This window comes from Lucilia cuprina, chromosome 5 (genome assembly GCF_022045245.1).
Source record: "Lucilia cuprina isolate Lc7/37 chromosome 5, ASM2204524v1, whole genome shotgun sequence".
Lineage (NCBI taxonomy): Eukaryota > Metazoa > Arthropoda > Insecta > Diptera > Calliphoridae > Lucilia > Lucilia cuprina.
This window is the reverse complement of record NC_060953.1, coordinates 28,505,055-28,527,297: the sequence shown is the minus strand read 5'-3', so window position 1 is coordinate 28,527,297 and position 22,243 is coordinate 28,505,055. Positions and strand designations below refer to the sequence as shown.

Here is a 22,243-nt window from a genome sequence, read left to right as displayed (position 1 = left end):
TCTATCTATCTATCTATATACCTCTTCACACATGGTTGTAAAACATTTTAAGACATATTAATGACAACTGTGTATGAATATGGGTATAAAACAGCGTTGCGCACATAGTTGCCAGATGATTTGGATGCAAAATCGTCAAATTTCGTGAAAAAAAGTCAATAGAATTTCGGACATCGTAATTAAATCGTCAAACTATTTGTTACAGATAATAAACATATTTGATGGTATTTATACCAATTTTTTATACTTTAGTTCAACTAACAATTCTTCTATTAATCGATACTTTTATTTTTATTAATTTCAATTGATTTTAGTTTATTTATTATTTAGTTTATTATCTGTATAATTTGACAAATATATTTCAAAATTCCTTATATCTAGTTCTTGTAAACATTGTGATATGATTTTCAGTAAATAAGTGAAATGAATTTTTTTCAATTAAATTATATTTATTTATTTAAATTAAAAATATAAAAATAAAGCATATGATGCTTCATATCATGTATAATATTGATTTTATGGTTACAATGCCCTATGGTTCAAAATCTGACTCAAAAAGAATTTGGGGGACCTAAAACATTAATGTTTGGTATAACTTCTTTAACCTTTACAATCACCAACTTCATATAAGCTTAAAAAAGTCGGTCCTCTTCCCAGTATGAAACCTTAAGAATCGGTTTGTCGGAAAAAATGTGAATTTTATTCCAACTGCCAATTTTTTGCGAATTATTTTTGATTTTCAGGAAAACTGTCTTCCTATTATAAAGTGTTTTTTTCTTTAAATATCTAAATATAACTATTAAAAATGGGATAGTAATTTATAACTATAATATTGCTTAATTTATTATGTGTTCGATAAGTTTGATATATATAAAGTTATAAAATAATTATTCCATATTTTAAACATTTGTAAAAACCTTAATTTCTTAACTATGCACAGTGGGCAGAATAGAAATTTTTTGGAAATAAATCTGGCATTTCTAAACGGCTCATCCGATCGGTATAAAATTCGGCGTGAGCGTAGCCAAGGAGTATTCGAGTTTAAGTTTTAGTTTTAAGATGAACCCCGCAGATGCCCCATGGACAGCGCTTTGGCGGCTCAAAGTAGGGTACCTACGACATGTAAAATTTTTAAACTCGTGCCATTTTTTTGTTTTTCATCCAATGCTTGGAAATACTACTTATCTCTTATAATATCCGAGTTATAGGCATTTAAAAATTTAGTGATACAAAATTTACTGTACCTTGGTCCGCCTTTTTTTGAATACCGGGCGTAATGGACCAAATAAACTCAATTTTTGTAAGTTAGACAACAAAATTTTCAATAATATACAAAAAAATTCAAATCAATATCATTTACAGATCCAAAAATATATGTTTTTTAATTTAAAAATTCAAAAGATTTTAGATTTATTTTCTTTTATTAAGAAAATAAAATTTTCTTTAAGAACATGTAACAAATTTTATAGTTTTCTAAAAGATATCTTTACGCAGAACGCTTTGGCGTAAAAAACTTGTCCTATTTTTTGAAAATGTTCCCCCTGCGTCCTTCCGAATATGACCTATTTTTTATCAAAACTTCAACTTTGGGCAACATGTTTTTTGCATTTTCTTATTTGAAATGACAAATTTAACAAGCGTTGAAAATTTCATTGAGTTTTGTTCATAAATAAAGATTTTGTCATATATTACATATTTGTTTAATTTCTAAAACTATGATTTATATTATAACTATTTTTACCTAAATTTTCTGGACAGATCATTTCGTTCTGTTTCGTTTATGATCATGTAGGTAAAAATATACTGGTAATGACAATTTCGTTTCGTTTATGATCATGTAGGTAAAAATATTCAGGTAATGATAATTTCGATTCATTCACTAATAAGAAATATCAATGACTGAATTACAGGTTATAGTAATATAGTCCTAAATTTTAATAGGTAGACAATTCGTAATTTTTACTTTGGAATACCTGTATCGGAAATGACATGAATTGGTATATAAGTAAACTTCTCAGACTTTAAGTACCATATTTAATAAATCTACAATGAAGATTACATTAAAGTACGAAGAGTTGTGTTCCGTTTTATGGAGTGTATCTTCAAAAGGCCCAGAAAGAATTGAAGACATTTCAAATTATATACATATAGTAGAAAAATAGGCAAAACAGGCATATCAAAAATTGAAAACTTTTTGATGTAAAAAGTAAGTCTGTGGATGGAAATCAAAAGAAATTTCGATTAAAATTCTATAGTTGGATGGAAACTACTACGGAAATCTCAACTTACAACACATTAACAGGAGCGCCTTGCAAGTCATACGAAGATTTATGTTCAAGGTCAAAAAAGGAGGGTCACACAAAAACTTTTTTCAATCTCAAATGAGGAAATTGCTGACACATTTAACGAAATGCTGAAAAAGGAAAACCAATCTATGAATGACGTACATATTGCAACTATGCTAATGCATCACCAAAACGACTTAAGCGAATTGTGGAAAGTATACCAACTCCAACATCACAATCAAATTTTACTGAAGAGAAGCAATAGCGCTTATGTTGGAACTGGGTCTTAGTCGAAATAAGTACCAAATATTAAGGAAAGCTCTTAATCCATCATCGTCAAGCATCGGAAATTCATTTGAAGATATATGGATCAATACAATTCCGGGTTCAAAAAATTTTTGTAGACCCATTGGATTTGAATATATAAAGGAGTCAAAGAAAACAACAAAAGATTTAGTGGAATATTTAAAAGATGAAATAAATGCACTGGAGCCCATTTACATAAAAATAAAGGAATTCTCTATTAACGTATCATATCAGCTAAGCTTAACAATGATTGATGGAAAGGTCAGCAATACCATAACAGAAACTTCTTCCTTCTGGAGATGATCAATATGTAATGAGAAAAAGTCGCAATTCTCAAATATAAACAAAAGCAAAAGTATTAATGAAGAAGTCCTGTCTTTCGGAATTTCACCACTTCATGCCAGAATACGATTTTTGGATTACTTTTTACACATAGCATACGACCTCAAATATAGAAGTGTGCCAGAGAATCTTACTAAATCAACAAAAAATAATGAAGAATTGAAAGAACTGAGAGCTGCGGAAAAAAGCAGAATCCAAGAAGAATTTAAAGTTCAAATAGGATTAAAAATCGACAAACCACTTCCAAGTTGCGGTAGTACAAATAAATGACGGTAATACGGCGAGGAGGTTTTTTCGTAATTTTGAAATTACATCAAAAATAACTGGAATCGACAAGGAGTTGCTTCGAAGAGTTAACACTATTTTAATGCCACTGAACAGTAAACATAAAATTAATGGAAGTCGATTTGGAGAATATACATCTGAAATTTCTAAATTACTTGTATCTCTGTATCCATGGAGGGAACTAACACCAACAGTACACAAAGTATTGTGTCATGGTCAAATAATAATTGAATCGAATATTCTTCCACTTGGAGAGTTAACAGAAGAAGCCCAGGAAGCGAGGAATCCAGATTTTAAGCATTTTCAACTATTCAGCTCAAGAAAATGCTCCAGGGAATCACATAATGAAGATTGTTTTAATAGTTTACTTCTATCTTCTGATCCAGTTCTTTCGACTATGCGAAAAAGATGGATTTGTTATGAAACTCTATCATCTCAAAACAAGGAAGATTTAAAGGACTTATATTACCTTCTGGATATGTATACCGATATGACTATATAAGTAGGTTGTAAGAATTAATTGTATTATGTTTAAGATAAACAGTTCAAATAAAAAAGCTATTATACTAACTGATGATATTGTATAAAATTGTGTTTAATATTTCGGTGGGCTGGCAAGGTGGTTTGTGTGGAGTGATTTAGGTGTTGTTGTGCGTGGCTCATTATAAAATTATATTTTTTTATTGTATATACAATGTTATAGTCTCTAATAAAATTGTACGATGAAGAGCTTTTTCTTCACCGGCAACGATATAGAGCAATTCGGTTTACTTTGAATTGTTGTCTATAGGTTCCTGAAATGTTCGATGGGCAGCGATTAATTCCTAAGAACAAAAGAAAACGACCGTGGTACCGAGACAAGTAAAAAGAGCGACGATGTTTGATTGAATTCAACTATGACAATGATTTCTTTATTTAAAACTAATTTTCTTAAGCCTAACAATTGATTTTGTAAATAAGGGCTACACTGTTGTTGTACTATTATTTGTTTCTCACTTCCAATGTACCAACTCAACTTGTTTACTTATTTATATTCAAAATATGCAAAAACAAAATACATGCAATAAGTCTCCAAATAAATAAATTGAATTTTTGAGAGCAACAACAATACGCTTGTAATAAGAATTTGAGTGAGAAACAAATAATAAAAAACTAACGGGTCATTACCAAAAATAAGTACAGTGGTTAGTATGAGCAAAAAATAATGACAAATTACAGAGGCAACAGTGAGCCAAAAATATGAAAAAATTTAAATACAATAAAGAATGGAAAATTTAAAAATAGAAGAGCCAGTCTGTGGATAGGGCGACGTATAACTCCTTTTGTTGTTTTAATGTCGACAACTCGAACATGATCATCTCTTCCACGAACAATATTGATGATTTTAGCCACGCGCCAACGCTGCGGGGGTAAATTATCTTCTTTGATGATTACTAGAGAACTATTAGCAATATTAGAGTTAGAGCTAGTCCATTTGTTGCGAGTCTGGAGCTCATTTATATAATCATGGGACCACTTTTTCCAGAATTGTTGCTTGATGGCGCTTATTCGGGCCCAATATTCAATTTTGTTAATCTCATTTGTAGGGACATCACGTTCTGGCAAACTACGGAGGGGAGCGCCTATCAAGAAGTGGCCTGGTGTAAGAGCTTTAAAGTCACTGGGATCTGAGGATAGAGGCGAAATGGGCCTCGAGTTCAAAACTGCCTCTATCTCAATCATAGCCGTTGCGAGTTCTTCGTAGGTGAGCCTTGTGTTGTCCAGGGTTCTAGTTAAGTGACCTTTGGCCGATTTGACGGCCGCCTCCCACAATCCGCCAAAACGTGGTGCCCTAGGGGGAATAAATCGAAAATTAATAAATTGATTCGAGCAATCATTTGTAATAAAATTTGAATTTTTTGGCTCAAAAAGGAACGACTTTAATTGGGCCAACTTAGAGTTAGCACCAACGAAATTTGTTGCATTATCACAGAATATATCTGCGGGCAGACCTCTACGACCAATCATCCGTTTTAGGGCAGCAATGTTGACAGGTCGGATACCACTTCAATATGGAGAGCTTTGGTAGCGAGACAAACAAATATAGCGATGTATGTCTTGTAGGGGACCTTTCCTGTAATTCTTAGGTAGGTGTTGACTGGACCACAAAAATCGACAGCACACCTTGCGAAGGGCCTTGACGGGTTAAGTCGTTCCACAGGCAAATTTCCCATCATTTGCTGCAACAACTTTGGGCGAGAGCGAATGCATTGAGGGCACGAATTTACAATGCTGCGACACAAACTCCTAGAGTTGATGATCCAAAATTGTTGGCGAATCAATGACATTAGAGCCTTGGGTCCAGCGTGGTAGTTACTGATGTGCAGATGACGTATGTAACTGATGTGCAGATGACGTATGTAACAAGATTATGGGGTGTTTTTGACCTTCAGAAATAGCCGCGTACTCCAAGCGTCCGCCGACCTTGAGCAAGTTGAAACCATTTGACGAATCTAGGAAATGTTTCAGACACTTTAGAGCACCTTGGGGATCTTTCTTCTTTAGAGCTCGAGTTATGTCATCTTGAAAATGTAGTTTCTGGATGTTGAAAACGATACAAAGTTTAGCATTTTCTAATTCTTGGTGCTGCAAAGAGTCAAAATTGGAAATATTAGTTTCTGTTTTTTGAGCAAAACGAAATGTCCAGGCAATAATACGAATAATTTTTAAGTACGAGCTATATTTTCCAACAGAATCGAGGATTTAGTTAGATTTTGTTTCAAGATGAAGTACGGTTTTCCGTTTTTCTTTGTCGAATACTTGCTGATTTTCATCGGAGAGTTTATCAGTTTTAGTAGGGGGCCACTGAACAGGATCGAGAGCGAGAAGTGCTGGTCCGTTTAACCAGATCGATGAGGCGAGTTCCTGCACAATTGAACCACGAGAAACGATGTCAGCAGGGTTGAACTGGGTTGGGACATGTCGCCAAACACAGCCATTAGTTAGATCTTGAATTTCTGATACCCTATTGCCAATAAAAATTGACAAAGTAGATGAATGTTGCTTTAGCCAGTGAAGACCTAGTTGCAAATCTGTCCACAGAACGACTTCCAGATTTTTTATTGCGAAAAGATTTTTGATTTTGAAATACAATTTTGCTAGAAGTTGTGCGCCACATAACTCAAGTTTGGGTAAAGATTTTCACTTTGTAGGAGCAACTCTAGATTTGGCAGTAAAGAGCCGAACAACAACATTTCCTGAAGAAGTTTTAACACGAAAGTAAAAACAACAACCATAAGCACGAATTGATGAGTCACAAAAGCCATGAAGTTGAACTGATTTAGGATCAGGAGCGAGACAAAAACGAGGAATTTTAAGCGAAGGTAATAGTTTGAGATCAGAGCCGAGTGTATTTCTTGAGGTACAGACTCATCCCAGCCAATTTTTAGAATCCACAACTCTTGCATGATGATTTTAGCTTTTATTATGAGAGGGGTTAAAAGTCCAAGGAGATCGAAAGCTCTGACGAGAGCAACAAATTTGTACGTTTGGTGATTTTTTTCATCAATTTGGACTATAGGCGAAAACGAAAATAAGAAAACATCTTTTTGTTGGTCCCAAGTGATACCAAGAGCACTAGTTACTGCAGAATCTTCAATATTAAGGTCTTTGACAGTTTTGTCGTCCTGAAAATCTCTATGATTAGAGTGCCACTTATCTAATTTCATTAACCTCCTGCTTCATACGAGTCAATTCTTCAAGCGTTTCTGAGCCACAAAGAAAATCATCAACGTAAAATGATGACTTAATGGTTTTTACACCAAGTTCGAATTGGTCCATGTATTGGTCTGCGAGATAGTGAAGACTTTTGATGGCAAGATAGGGCGCAGCTGACATTCCATAGGTGACTGTATTTAGCTGATATGTTCGAATTTCTTCTTCTTCTGAATTTCTCCATAAAATATATTGGAATTTTTCATCTTGGGAGTCAATAAGAACTTGTCGATATATTTTTACTATATCGGCAGTAAGAGCGAAGCGATGAAGACGGAACCGAAGTAAAATTTAATACAGCTCATCTTGAATTGTTGGGCCAACCATAAGAAGATCATTGAGAGATTTCTGGGACGATGATGGACACGAGGCATCGAAAACAACTCTTAACTTTGTGGAAGTGCTACTTGGTTTGAAAACACAATGGTGAGATATGAAATAATGGAAGTGCTACTTGGTTTGAAAACACAATGGTGAGGGATGAAATAATGAGGCTCGTGTAGACGAGGGATACGAACTACACTCATATGTCCAAAATCTTCATACTCCTTCATAAAAGCAACATATTGGGATTTAAGATTTCTGTCACGAGCAAATCGTCTCTCTTGAGATAATAATCTTTTAAGAGCCATATTTCGAGAAAGTCCTAAAGCGTCAGGCGATTCCTTGAAGGGCAATTTAACAACAATTCTACCTGAAGATTCACGATGAACAGTATCATTGAAAAATGTTTCACATTCAGATTGTTCTGGTGTCAAATCATTTGAGCCAGAAGGAACTTCATCGATTTCCCACAAGCGCTGTAATTTAAGATCAATATCTTCTTCTATCGAGAGCATACAAGAAGAGCCACCAATATTGGGTTGTTTTGATACATAACGACCTGCTACAATCCATCCGAAAAGTGTTTTGTGTAATTTAGGCAAATTAGGACCAAGTTTAATTTGACCGACTGCTAAAATGTCGAAAAATGTTTCAGTACCAATAAGTAAATCAATTCGTTTTGATTTGAAGAAGTTTTCATCCGCAAGTTGAGTATTTGGGGGCAAATTCCAGGATGAGACATCTAATTCATTATCAATATCTTCTTCTATCGAGAGCATACAAGAAGAGCCACAAATATTGGGTTGTTTTGATACATAACGACCTGCTACAATCCATCCGAAAAGTTTTTTGTGTAATTTAGGCAAATTAGGACCAAGTTTAATTTTATCGACTGCTAAAATGTCGAAAAATGTTTCAGTTCCAATAAGTAAATCAATTTGTTTTGATTTGAAGAAGTTTACATACGCAAAATGAGTATTTGGGGGCAAATTCCAGGATGAAACATCTAATTCAGTATCAGGTTGATACGAAATGTGAGGTGTGACATAAAACGAGAACGAAACTTCAAAATCTGTGACTCGAGATTTTACATTTGTGGACGACCTATATTTAGATTTGCTTAGAGTGTTACCAATGCCAGAGACTTCAGTAGTTTGTTTTGTACGAGGCAAATGTAATTTTTGGGAAAATTCATCGGTTATGAAATTCAATTGAGAGCAAGAATCTAACAAAGCGCGTCCCAATTGATAGCGACTAGTGGAGTCACGAACTAGAACCATGGCAGTAGCAAGCAGTACCTGTTCCGGCGAGGATTTTTCCATATGGGTATGGACAGAGGCAGAAGATTCATTCAAGGTAACATGAGAAGTAGTAGGTTCAGTAGCAGGGGACGAGGGCCGAGAAGCTGGCTGAGATCGATGAAGCAAACTATGATGCGAGCGAGAACAAAATTTGCACTTGAATGTAGAGGAACAGTTGTTTACTTGATGCCCTTTGTACAAACAATTTAGACAAAGGCCCAGTCGTTTACCATTATCGAAACGTTGACTGACATCCATATCTTTGAACCGAGAACAACGAGTAATTGAATGGTCATATTTGGAACAAAGCACACAAGAGCGTTTTGAAACCGAAAAAGTATAGTCAGGTTTTGAATTTTTAGATTTGGACTTACCAGAATGATGATCAGGCTAACGAGGGGCCACAAAAGTATGGTTGGTATCAACCGATTCCAAATATTGACAACGCCTTTCAAGGACCTTTGAGCAATCATCCCACGGTGGTAATCTGGTATAATCCAAATCCAAATAATCTTTCCACTTTCTTCTGGTATCTCCATCAACTTTTTCCATCACTATGTAAATCAGCATGGAATTAGCAATATCACTATGTGAGCCAAGAGACAGTAAGGAACTATGAAGGGCAGAAACATTATCGACGAGACTTCGTAATTAGGCACAATTGTATTTGGACATGGCAGGCAGTTCAAAAAGGGAGGTAATATTTTCCATAAAAATAAGCGAGCTATTATCATAACGCGTTTTGAGCCTTTCCAGAGCCTTCGGGTAATTTTCATTCGTAATCTGGAACGCCTTGACCGTTTCAGAGCATGGCCTTGGAGGCAGTTGAGCAAATGATTAAACTTTTCGATATTTAATAGACCAAACTCGCGATCGATAACTTGATTGAACGACGTAATGAAATTTTTGTACTCACTGTACTTACCACTAAATGTGGGCAATTTCAGCTGAGGCAATTTGTGGCTGGGAGCTGGGAAACAAATGGTGGACTCGGACAATGTTGTATTATGAACATATTCACCAAGCTGCGACTGGATATTCATTTTGGCTGAGATGTACAAATCCTCGATTTCGGGCCTAGCATTGTCCCCGGGATCGTATTTTTCAATTTGGGTTTGATACGTCACTATCCACTTCACAATACGACCGTACACTTTTACTTTAACTTGTACTTCAACTACAATTTTAGAATATACCACGGACCGAGAACGACAAATTTAGTAAGATTGAGATCAATCACTTGCCCCACGTTGGGCTCCAAAATGTACGATGAAGAGCTTTTTCTTCACCGGCAACGATATAGAGCAATTCGGTTTACTTTGAATTGTTGTCTATAGGTTGCTGGAATGCTCGATGGGCAGCGATTAATTCCTAAGAACAGAAGAAAACGACCATGGTACCGAGACAAGTGAAAAGAGCGATGATGTTTGATTGAATTCAACTATGACAATGATTTCTTTATTTAAAAATAATTTTCTTAAGCCTAACAATTGATTTTGTAAATAAGGGCTACACTGTTGTACTATTATTTGTTTCTCACTTCCAATATACCAACTCAACTTGTTTACTTATTTATATTCAAAATATGCAAAAACAAAATACATGCAATAAGTCTCCAAATAAATAAATTGCATTTTTAAGAGCAACAACAATACGCTTGTAATAATAATTTGAGTGAGAAACAAATAATAAAAAACTAACGGGTCATTACCAAAAATAAGTACAGTTGTTAGTATGAGCAAAAAATAATGACAAATTACAGAGGCAACAGTGAGCCAAAAACATGAATAAATTTATATACAATAAAAAATGGAAAATTTAAACAAAACAAAATAAAAATGTTAGTAATTATTATGCGGTGACCTAACAAAAATAATTAACTGAATAATTTTTAAAAATTGTCCAAATATTTTATTCAACACCAAATGTATGTTCTGTCATACTTAATACTTAAATTAGAAAAAGATGAAATTAAAGGACACAGGTTTAAATGAACATATTTTTGAATGTAATTGAGATATTGGCTTGAAATTTTTTGTAAAGGGTCGAGAATTCATATCTAACTAAAAAATTATATTAAGGGATAAATATGGACTAAATTAATAAGACAAAATCTTTATTTATGAACAAAACTCAATGAAATTTCCAACGCTTGTTAAATTCGTCATTTCAAATAAGAAAATGCAAAAAAAGAATTAAAAAGGTCAAAGGGCATCCCGCAATCCCAAAAAGAGGAATGAAAATCCCAAAAATGGGACTTTTTTACTTTTTTGCCCATAGGGTCCACATTTCTTTCAGGGCTGGGAAAATACTTTTGGAGTAAATAGAAAACATATTGAGGTTTCCTAAACTGCTTTCACTTTTCTGATCCTAGCTTTGGGATTTTAGAACATGTCGCCCAAAGTTGAAGTTTTGATAAAAAATAGGTCATATTCGGAAGGACGCAGTGGCAACATTTTAAAGAAATAGGACAAGTTTTTTACGCCAAAGCGTTCTGCGTAAAGATACCTTTTAGAAAACTATAAAATTGTTATATATTCTTAAAGAAATTTTAATTTTATTAATTAAAGAATTAACACACATTTTTGCAAAAAAACGGCAAAAATCTAAAATTCGGAAGGACGCAGTGGCAACATTTTCAAAAAATAGGACAAGTTTTTTACGCCAAAGCGTTCTGCGTAAAGATACTTTTAGAAAACTATAAAATTGTTATATGTTCTTAAAGAAATTTTATTTTATTAATTAAAGAGTTAAGACACATTTTTGCAAAAAAACGGCAAAAATCTAAAATTAATTAAAGAGTTAAGACACAGTTTTGGCAAAAAAAAAAACGGCAAAAATCTAAAATTTTTGGAATTTTTAAATTAAAAAACGTATATTTTTGGATCTGCAAATGATATTGATCTGAAATTTTTTGTATATTATTGGAAATTTTGTTGTTTAACTAACAAGAAAAATTGAGTCCATTTGGTCCAAAATTACGCCCGGTATTCAAAAAAATGCTGGTAAATTTTGTATCACTAAATTTTTAAATGCCTTTAACTCGGACATTATAAGAGATAAGTGGTATTTCCATGTTTTTTCATAATCTCGTCGAGCGCTTCAGAAAATATAAAAATCTTTGTATTTGGATGAAAAACAAAAAAAATGGCACGAGTTTAAAAATTTTACATGTCGTAGGTACCCTATTGAGCCGCCACAGCGCCGTCCCTGGGGCATCTGCGGGGTTCATCTTCAAAACTTTAACTCGAATACTCCTTGGCTACGCTCGCGCCAGATTTATTTCCAAAAAATTTCGATTCTGCCCCACTGTGCTATGTAAATTGGCATATTTTTCTGTCAATATACTTAAATATTAAGCAAAACAAATCTAAAATATTTTTTTAGCATATTTTCAGTTTTGGCCAAAAAAAGTGGTCGTCAGAATCATATGGTTCACATTGTACTTTATGGTACCGGAAGAACTTACCATTAAACAAGAAATTGAAAAATTCCTTTAAGAATACCGAAAAATGTCAAAGACAGACGCTCAGATCGAATTCTTCCACATCAGGGCAAACAGGCGCATATCCCTAGATGGCTACAATGTTACCCTAGACAATTCTCTTGTCGGAGTGGCAATAGTATTAAAAATAACATTTAATTTGAAAAAGTATTTATTGATATCAACCAATTTTAAACTAATTTTATTAAAAATAAAATCAATAAGAACAGCCGACTCGAGAGAATTCTAATTGGGTTCGTTTACATTCCTAAAAATCTATCTTGCGAATCCTTGACTGTCGGACTGAGCGTGATTCCTGAGACAGCAATCTGTTTCGATGGTCTGATTCTCGGGGGGTGATTTCAACGCCAAGAACACATCCAAGGGTGATCACACCGAAAATATGAATGGAAAAACTTTGTACAATTGGCTTCATTAGAAGTTACCCGACTTTGTGATATTAGGCCGTCTTACCCCAATGGAGACTCGTTGCTGGACCACTTTCTTCTGAGTGCACATTTTGTAAACAGGGAGGTTCCAAACTTTGGAATTACTAGGACCATTTCCCCTTAAAATTGGAATTGAGATTAGAGAATATGGAGTTTATATTAAATCCTGCACGTTTTTATACCTCATATAAAAAGACGAACATAATTATTGCCATGAACTCTATTAAACCTCCTGAATACGGAAATCTTAGCAACTGCCAGTAGACATTCGAAAAAAAATTCAACTAAAACGTAATAAAACAACATTACCTAAAAATATTAAAAAATGCTCCGCGTGAAACACCAGTGGTAAAAAGTGCTCAAAAAATATGCCATTGAACTGGCAACCGAGCTAGCGTTGAGTATAACATTCTTTCAAAACAAATTGGCTTTTAATGATAATCCTGAAAGATCTAATTAATATGTACCATGCGCAAATATTCAGTTGGAGAAGATAAAGCCCGGCCCATCGGCGTTTAGAGAGATTTATAATGTTGTGGGGAATGGAAAATCTGGCTTCCGTTCGCTAATTATCGTCAACGATACTACCATCTCTAATGATTTTGAGATAAGCAAAGCATTTCTTTCTTATTACTCAGATGTATACAGTGTGTCCCGTTTCCGTCTTTTCTGAGCGAGTTTCATCATACATCGCGGATTGCCTCCATCATATTGATTCGTTTGATATTTCCTTCGGCTCTATTCGAAACGACGACAGTAAATATTTCACAAATCCTTCTGAAATTAAACAAATTATAAACTATATTAACAACAAAAAATCTCATGGCGTTGACAATATACCAAACTTTTTAATAAAAAATTACGAGACAGCTCTTTAAAGCTTTTGTCATGTATGTTTAACAATTGTCTGAATAATTGCTACTTTCCTACTTTCCAATTGAAAAGAAAACACAGCACTAGGATTGAGGACTTCAGACATATCTCATTATTATCAAATGTTGATAAAGTTTTTGAGCATATTTTAAAGAAAAAATTGAAATGAATTTGCTTTCTGTCCTCAGCCTCCTCTTCAATTTGGATTTAGGTGGCAACGTTCTACACAACACGCTTTACAAAAATCCGACATCGATATCACTAAAAGCTTAAGAGAGAAACGATCTACTGTGGCAATTTCCCTGGACATTGAAAAAGCATTTGATTCAGCTTGCCATAAGGGGATTCTATACAAATTAGCTGACTTAGACGTTGATCCTTTCCTAGTGAATCTATTGGCAAATTATTTCATGGATCGCGAATTTTACGTTGGGATAAATAACTCGTCTTCGGGAAGCGTCCTGGCACCTCTATTATTTAATATATTCCTTTATGACTTCCCACATACTACGACCTGTTCAAAGACAATATTGTACGCTGATGACTGCATGATATATTCACATAACGAGTTTCCACTGCGGGCATTAACAGAGGACACGGCACATCTCTACGCCATCAATGACTATTATATTAATTGGGGAAGCCGTATAAATACTTCAAAATCAGAGGCAATTTGCATTAGAAACGCCTCAGAAAAATGTCATCGCCAGGTCGTACCACAAACTAAACATCTCTCTCTCAGCCTCGATAATTCGGAGATCCCCTTCAAACCGTCCATTAAATATCTTGGAGTGCATTTTAACAAATTAATGAAATATAATAATCACAGCAGATACCTTTAGATATTAGCTGAATATCGACTGTGATACTAACATTAAGGAATACATTTATTTAATACATATATTATACATACTTATGCTAATGATACTTTATATGTGATATTCACTTGAGAAGTGTTTGACGACAACGGCTAGTTGGAAATCTCATACTTCATACAGGATTGGAGGTTTAACATATTCATTTGTTTAAGTTTTTATATTAATATACATAACCTGTTTGTTATCGGTGCGAATGTATGAAGTAAACATTCGCACCGATAACCCATTATTCTTATTCCGAGAATGCTTTTGACATTTCGTTTCTATATAACAATAGTTTTAAATGTTATTTATTTGATGTTATGTTTTTGTTTGTTCAGACTATGGCTCTGTGTGTTAACATAAATGCCGTGAGCAAGCATTGAAAATACTTACTATACATATACGTTAGAATAATTGTTATTTATATTTTTAGCAAGTAATTGAATAATCATTACCGTGTACTAGAACAAGACGAACAAAGTTCTAAGAATCATCTGTTAATTGTCATATGGTTAATATTAACATTTCGAATGTTGTTAAAAAAAAAAAGAAAAAGTTTCAATAAGGAATTCAATACAAAAATTCAATTCAAAAAATTCGATCGTAAATAAAAATTATAGCCATAAAAATTACAAAAATTATCTTTAGTTGCTTGAAAGCATTCAACAAAGCAGGTTGATGTCACTTTGTATCAGAAATTGCAAACAAAATTTGTAAAAACAACATCATTTGCAAACAAGAGAATTGTTTGCAAACAGGTTAACTACAATAGGAACCGCTGTCGACAGATCATACAAAAAGTGCGAGCGACGAATTAAAATTAAGCGACAGACCACATTTTTGACGTTTATAAGAAAAAATCGAAGCAAAATTATGTTTTGTTTAAAATTATTTTTTATGAAACAAAAAAGAATGATTAAAAATTTATTCTGAATAAAATACGAGAACATACATATTATTTTTCTTGTTTTATTTATGTTTATTTCATTTAATATCTTGCATTAATAATAACACCTGCCGCAAAATGCGCATTATAACGACCCCGTTTTTGCAATTTTGCAAGATTTTTAGCAAAATATACTGAACATGTGGCAACGCTACAATATAAAAATAAGAGAATAATTAGAGGATCGCCAAAGATCGTAAAGAAAATAAAATAGAATTTATCTCAACCACAATGTCGCCAACCACAAGACGATATTTTGCTCTCCATAGACCTGGTGCACACTAGAAACATTTGTTGAGAAACTTTTTTAATTTCCTTTTGAAGTTTCCTTAATGTCCACACATAGAAACTTTTGTTTCCAAAACTAAGTATAAATTGCATTGATTTGTTGTTCTACGAGTGAGAAGAATAACAAAACAAGTTTCCGAGTACGGGAAATTCCTTACCGCGAGAGAGATGTATGATATTCTTTCTCTCTCACGCAAAATCAAAAGTTTCCTAGTGTGGACCGGCAAATACAAAATGTATGAAAAATCATTGTCGGCAGCGGTTGTGTGAAAAGCAATATTTTGCTTTTCACACAAAATGCATAAAAATTCATTGTCGACAGTGGAAATATTTTTTCTAAGTGTTTTTTAGTATTTTCTCAGCACCATTCTAATGGCCCAAACATATACAATGCTTTGCGTCGAACTACAACTGGCAGCAAACATTGCATGAAGTAGAAAAGTTGAAAAATATTCAACTTTGGCGTACGAAACAGAAGAGCAAATAGAAAACAAAACTATCAAAAAAAAATTCGTTATACTTTTTATTTGAGATTTACGTGTTGAAAACATAATTTTTTTAATTAAATATTAAAATTGTGAAAATAACGATAAGAGCTCGAAAGGAGAATGAAAAAATTTGTTGACATATAAGGTCACATTAATTTTTGAGAATAGTGCCGTGAATAGTAGGTACTCAAAATTAAAAAATATAGAGAAGATTGGTCAAAATAGAAGGCAGTCTGTCTAGTTTATTATATTGTGAATTCATTCAATTGAATGAGAAGCCCATAGGAGGTAATTTATATTGTGCAAATTGTACTGTGTGAGAGTGAACATTTTAGGTTATATTTCTTTGACTTCGGCACATAATCGGATATATACTACCCTTTGCATTGTTAATGTGATCATTTAAAATGGAGAAAGTAGATTGTCTTAACCCTAAAAAGTGGCCCAAGGTCGTGACTATAGAGGATTATCAAAAGCACCTCAAGAAAATTGATGATGAATTTAAACTACTTAGTCAAGTAGTAGTACTTAGAAATATGATAAGGAAAGTCTTTTAAGCGGAGATGAAATGGAGGCGGCCGATTAATTCTCTATAGAAACCAATAAAATGAAGGAAGGCCAAGCTAACGCCGCATCTGGTACATCAACTGCAAATTGGAAGGCAGCGACGATGGTTCCCGTATCTTTCGGTAAATTGTTGGAATATTTTCCGGTTTTGGGGATTACGTGGCCAGAGGCCTCAACAATAGGTACCCAACGTTGGCAGTCAGCTTGGATACTATTGTTAGAGTTTGATTTTACCATAACACATGTTGAATTATAGCGGACTTTTTAAGTGGTCGGGCATTCATGATGAAAATAGGTTCTGAGGTTTCTGGATCAAAGATGTGGTCGCTGGAGTGCCACAAGATTCATTGTTAGGACCCGTTCTTTACAATATTTTTGTGTCGGATATTCCGCAACCTACCGATGGCGACCTTATTCTGATATATGCCGATGATATGCTGATCGCTGCAAAGGACCCGACAGCATCAACTTTAAACCATAGGATGAAAGACTTTTTGGCTGTTCTTGGTGAATATTTCAACAAAAAGGTAATGTTGAAAAGACGGGTTAAGAAGGTATTTTTTATGTACCACGGATTGCTCCGTCACAGGACGCGTCTTAGTACTAAGGTCAGGCTCCTGATATATAGGCAGATTATAAGACCTCTCATACCCTATGCTGAATGTTTCCAGAGACTGCCTGATCTGGAGACTTTGCATTTAAATAAGTACCTCTCTCCCGTTGACCTTCTGACTCTTAGGGATGTTAATATTTTGTATGGGGATACAGGCCTCCTGTTTTACCACAGGAGGATCGGCACACTTAATGTGACCGATCTGATGATGATTTTTGAATATAAATTCTGTTGACTGACTTATTATCCTTATTTTAATACCCTTCACCTTCGTGAGAAGGGTATATATAAGTTTGTCATTCCGTTTGTAATTTCTATAATATAATTTTCCGACCCTATAAAGTATATATATTCTGGATCCTTATAGATAGCGGAGTCGATTAAGCCATGTCCGTCTGTCTGTCTGTTGAAATAAGTTTTTAGAGGTCCCCAGATATCGGCGAGATCCAAATCTTCAATAATTCAATTAGACATGCTTTCGAGAAGATCGATCAAAAAAACAACAACAACACGGTGAATTGGACAAAGATGTACATGTGCGTGTGGAGATGTATTTGGTTTTATTCAGCCGTGTATATTTTTTTATGTTTGTTGCTGTATTACAGTACAACGGTTAATATTTCTTTCTGCTACAGTTTATATTTGTTTGTGTGTATGTGTGCAGAGATACAAAATAAATAAAAACTGTTTTTTAAAACATACTTGGTGAAGGGTATATAAGATTCGGCACAGCCGAATATAGAAATATTACTTGTTTATTATAATATTTATTCTGCATTTTATTATGTTGGTTATTTTTAAGTTTTACTTAGTTTTTAAGTTAGTTATAAGTATTCCTTTTTAGAAAAGCTTTTCTACTTTTTATGTATAAAAAACAAGAATATTTAAAAAGAGGCTTTTAGAAAAGCTTTTAAATGTTTTATAATTTGTTCACTGTTTCAGTTTTTGTTTTGTTTGAGCATAAACCAAGAAAATTCGAACAAATATTATTTTGTCCAATTTGCTTTGAAATTTTAATATCTGGCAATTCTATTTTTATAAATTAGAAATTTTAAAATTACTAATTTAATTCTTCTTAATTCCACCTGAAGACATTGCATTGTGTACAAAGTTTCAGCCAAATTGGGCTACGGGAACTGGTCGAAAATTCACTCACAAAATTTGTACCATCTAACAAAGCAAGTTAAATAAAAGCTTTTAAAAAGAAAAAAAAACGGTAATTTAGTTTTTTTTTTATAATAACAAAAAAAATATTATTGAAAAGGCTGCTAAGTGTCTGTTTAAATCGTAATCTATGTTATAATTAGAGTGCATGATATGCTGTATTACGCATACATTACGCTCTAAGTACATAGATTGCTCGCTTAGAACGTCTTACTGATGTCATCGAATATCATCTAAGTGCTTTGTTTAATTTACCGCTGGGTTTTGAGTTCAAGAAACGTGCTCTTTCTCTCTCACGCAAAATCAAAAGTTTCCCAAAAAACGTTTACAAAGTTAATTTTTTTCACAAAAGAATACAAAGAAGCACAAACGGCAGAATAAGGGCACCATTTATGCCAGAAAAGAAAACACTATCCGTACTAAGTGAAAACCTTTAAAATGTACTTTTTAGTTTTTCGAAAGGTACTTTTTCTTAAAATTTTCTATAATATTGAGCGTAGATCAGTGTTGCGCGTCCATATTGTTCTAATTAGTAAGATTACGGCAATTCACCTGTACATAACTCGATCATAAATAAAACTCATAGCAAGAGCGTACAAATTAAAAAATTTATGTTTTGTTGCTTGACAGCATTCAACAGAGTAGGCTGTTGTCGCTTTGTTTCAGAAATTGCAAACAAAATTTTTAAAAACAACAACATCATTTGCAAACAAGAGAATAACTTTTTTTAAACATTTTATATTAAAAAATTTAATCTTTGTAAAGAAATATACATTTTTCTTTTCTTGGAATATGTTTTATCTGTAAATTTTACAAATTTGTTTCTTATAATATTTGATCATAACAAACGTAATAAGAAAATATTTTTTCTAAGTGTTTTTTAGTATTTTCTTACCACTACAATAACAGTAACAGGCGCGGAGTAAAGGTGGATATGCATAACAAGCGTGAGGCGGCAATGCATTTTACGATTTTCAAACATTTTGCGCTTTACAAGCTGCAAGTTACACACCTCGCGTCATTTTAATTTTTCATTAATTGTTTTTAGACTATTACTGTTTTAAAAACTAATGGTCTTATGCAAAAACGATTATTAAAGTTAACAATGGTTTACTACACTCTTTTTTCATATAAAAACAGGTTTTAACAATCATTGTTAACTTAATTATCGTTTTTGCATAAGGCGGTAAAATTTTAAGTTTTTGTTTATCTTTTTAATAAATTTCCTTTTTGTTGATGAAATTTATTTCATTTCAGTTTATTTTTAACCTACACAAAGCAAAAAACAACTCTGAACAGCAGCCGACGCGTCAAAAGTTGAAAGCCTAAGAGATAGATATTAGCTTTTAAAAGGTATTTTTTTTTACTTTTTTATTAAAAAGAGACTTTTTGATTTTTCTATATAAGCGATGGCAAAATTGTTACGATGGAACTTTTTTTATAATATTTGTTGCACAAAAGTACCGTTTTACTCTCGAGTCTTATTTGATACTCCTATCAAAATATCATTGAAATTTCATTCTTTTAAATGTTTTGACACATTTTTACTTATAATTCTCAAAATGTGTCATATCAGGATCATAATATCAATATTCGATTATCGTTTATCCGGGAGTTTATTGTATAATTTTCATTTTGTTCAAAAATAAATTGACATTGAGAAAGTGGAGGTCAAAGAATGTTTGACACATATTTACTTTTAATTCTGAAAACTGCATCAGCTAAAAGTTCTAAAAAGCGGATTATAAAATTATAGAGTAATTTAATTCTGTTCAATTTTACCAATTTTTTAATGCAAAACCGCTTATAGTGAATAATTTGTTCCAAAGCCTTAATACCCCGTTCAAACGGTGCAATTAACCGTAATTCAGAATATAATTCAACCCCCAATTACGTATTGAATGACATAATTCGCCATAAAAAAGCTGTACCTTATGCAAGAATGATTATTAAGTTAACAATGGTTATTAAAACCTGTTTTTATATTGAAAAAGTGTGTAGTAAACCATTGTTAAATTTAATAATCGTTTTTGCATAATGCCACTAGACTTTAAAATAATTGTGTGGCTACCATACGACTACAACTGTATCTTAGCAACATTTGTGGTCGTGTAGCCTGCTGTCTTCAAAGCATGCACGCAAATATTAAATTTTTAATGAAATTTTCAGAGGTTTTCTCGGATTTTTACTCATATCTTCGTTATTTATAGGCCGATTGGGCTGATTTTAAATAAAGTTTTATTTGATCGTATTTCCAATAGATTTATTGATAATTCGGATCTCGCAGATATATGGGGTCTCCTGAAAATTGATTTCAACATACAGACAGATAGACGGACATGGCAAAATCGACTCCGCTATCTATAAGGATCAAGAATATATATACTTTATAGGATTGGAAAAATATATTATAGAAATTACAAACGTGCTTTTTATTTTTTTTTTTTTTTTTGGGTTTTGATTAGGATGGCGGTGCATCAAGCACTCATATTGCCAGGTTATCACACGTTTGTCCAGAGAAAACCCCACCAACCGACCTATATCTTCATATAGGAAGTTGGAGCATCCGGACTTGATTTCATCAAAAGTATTAATGGTCTCCACCAGTATATATTTGAGTTTAAATGGTCTCCACCAGGTTATATCGTGAGTATTTTATGGTCTCCACCAGGTTATATCGTGAGTATTTTATGGTCTCCACCAGTTAAAAACGTTTGAGTATTCTATGGTCTCCACCAATAAAACATAACCTCACTTGAGGTAATACGAAAGCACGAGGTTAATGTAGACAACATATAACTTTGAACAGTTATATGAAGTAATACATTACACCAGTGCGAGCGAGACGCAAAACTGTCGAAAGCCAGGCAACAAACACAAGCCTGAACGCGTTTAAGAAATAATCGCGATGACGCGAGAGTTGTTCCCCAACTCAGACCTGAATTACGACTGTCAAAACGTGCTTTTTAAAACAATTTTTTTACGATAAACAAAAACTAAATCTACATCTCGTCAATGTTTACCAGCAATGAATCAGAGGTCGAAGTCGACCGGCTTCGAGTCGGAGCTTAGCCGCCGCCGAACTATATTTAGTTGCTTGAGCCGCCGCCGAAACATTCGGCTTAAATCGACTCAAATTTTTTTAATGTTTTTATTAACTAGACTGTAAGATCAATTATGTTTAAAATACACTATGGTGAAGGGTATATAAGATTCGGCACTGCCGAATATAGCACTCTTACTTGTTTAATATAATATAAACATTTTACAAGAACTTTACATCAAATGAATTCGCCGTACTTCTGGTTTTTGACATCTACGTAAACCAAATGCAAAAATAAAATACATGTAAAATGTTGTTGTTGTAGAACTGCCACCACCTTATCTAAATTCGCCTTGCTTCCACCTTTACTGTATACAATCAAAGTAAATTAATAAAGTAGCATCTCTTGAACAGCTGACTATTTTTTTAACTATTGTTTCTATAGAAAAATAAAATTAGTTGTCAAAGTTTGTTTTGAAAATTGTTAACATTGTTTATGTCGCCATTTTTAAAATGTGTTTTCTTATTTGTTAAAACTTGTGAAAAGTTGAAAAAATGAATTAAAAGTGGTTTTAAAGTAGTTTAAAAGTGTTATAAATTGTATAATATATAATAATATAATTAAATCCTTAATATTTTCAACTTAAAAGTAATATTTTTTATTTATATTATGTTGACTTTGTTGTTAAAGAAAATTTTCTTAAATTTTATTTTGACACATTCTTGGATTATTCCAAAAACAAAATACATGTGTTTGTTGTAGCTGTTGTTGTACAACAAGAGATGTCTCTACTTTATTAATTTACTTTGTATACAATAATTAGTAAAACCATGGTATATTAATTATAAGGTAGTGTTAACAGAGCAGCTGA

General features: G+C 33.1%; 1 protein-coding gene and 1 long non-coding RNA gene across 5 annotated transcripts; both read right to left on the bottom strand.

Annotated features, from left to right (window-relative positions):
* Positions 1-3,946: 3,946 nt before the first annotated feature.
* On the bottom strand, positions 3,947-19,458 carry LOC124420063. Of its 4 annotated transcripts, none has more exons than XM_046951752.1 (2): positions 19,224-19,450; positions 3,947-5,843 (listed from the first exon to the last, which is right to left on the bottom strand). In XM_046951752.1, exon 2 carries the CDS (start codon positions 5,223-5,225, stop codon positions 4,431-4,433), a length of 795 nt encoding a protein of 264 aa, XP_046807708.1. In that variant the 5' UTR covers positions 5,226-5,843; positions 19,224-19,450; the 3' UTR covers positions 3,947-4,430. The 4 variants fall into 4 exon arrangements, 3 of the variants coding, with proteins under 3 accessions (XP_046807708.1, XP_046807707.1, XP_046807709.1); XM_046951751.1 differs by lacking the exon at positions 19,224-19,450 and adding an exon at positions 9,522-10,483; XM_046951753.1 differs by having other exon boundaries at positions 4,607-5,843; positions 19,224-19,457.
* LOC124420064 lies at positions 12,235-12,853 on the bottom strand. The gene is made up of 2 exons (XR_006941006.1): positions 12,712-12,853; positions 12,235-12,648 (listed from the first exon to the last, which is right to left on the bottom strand). It is a non-coding gene; the product is annotated as an uncharacterized LOC124420064 (long non-coding RNA).
* Positions 19,459-22,243: the final 2,785 nt, after the last annotated feature.

Bases quoted from the DNA above. Each gene is read 5' to 3' on its own strand.
- LOC124420063 (XM_046951752.1), bottom strand. From the start codon at position 5,225: ATGATTGGTCGTAGAGGTCTGCCCGCAGATATATTCTGTGATAATGCA.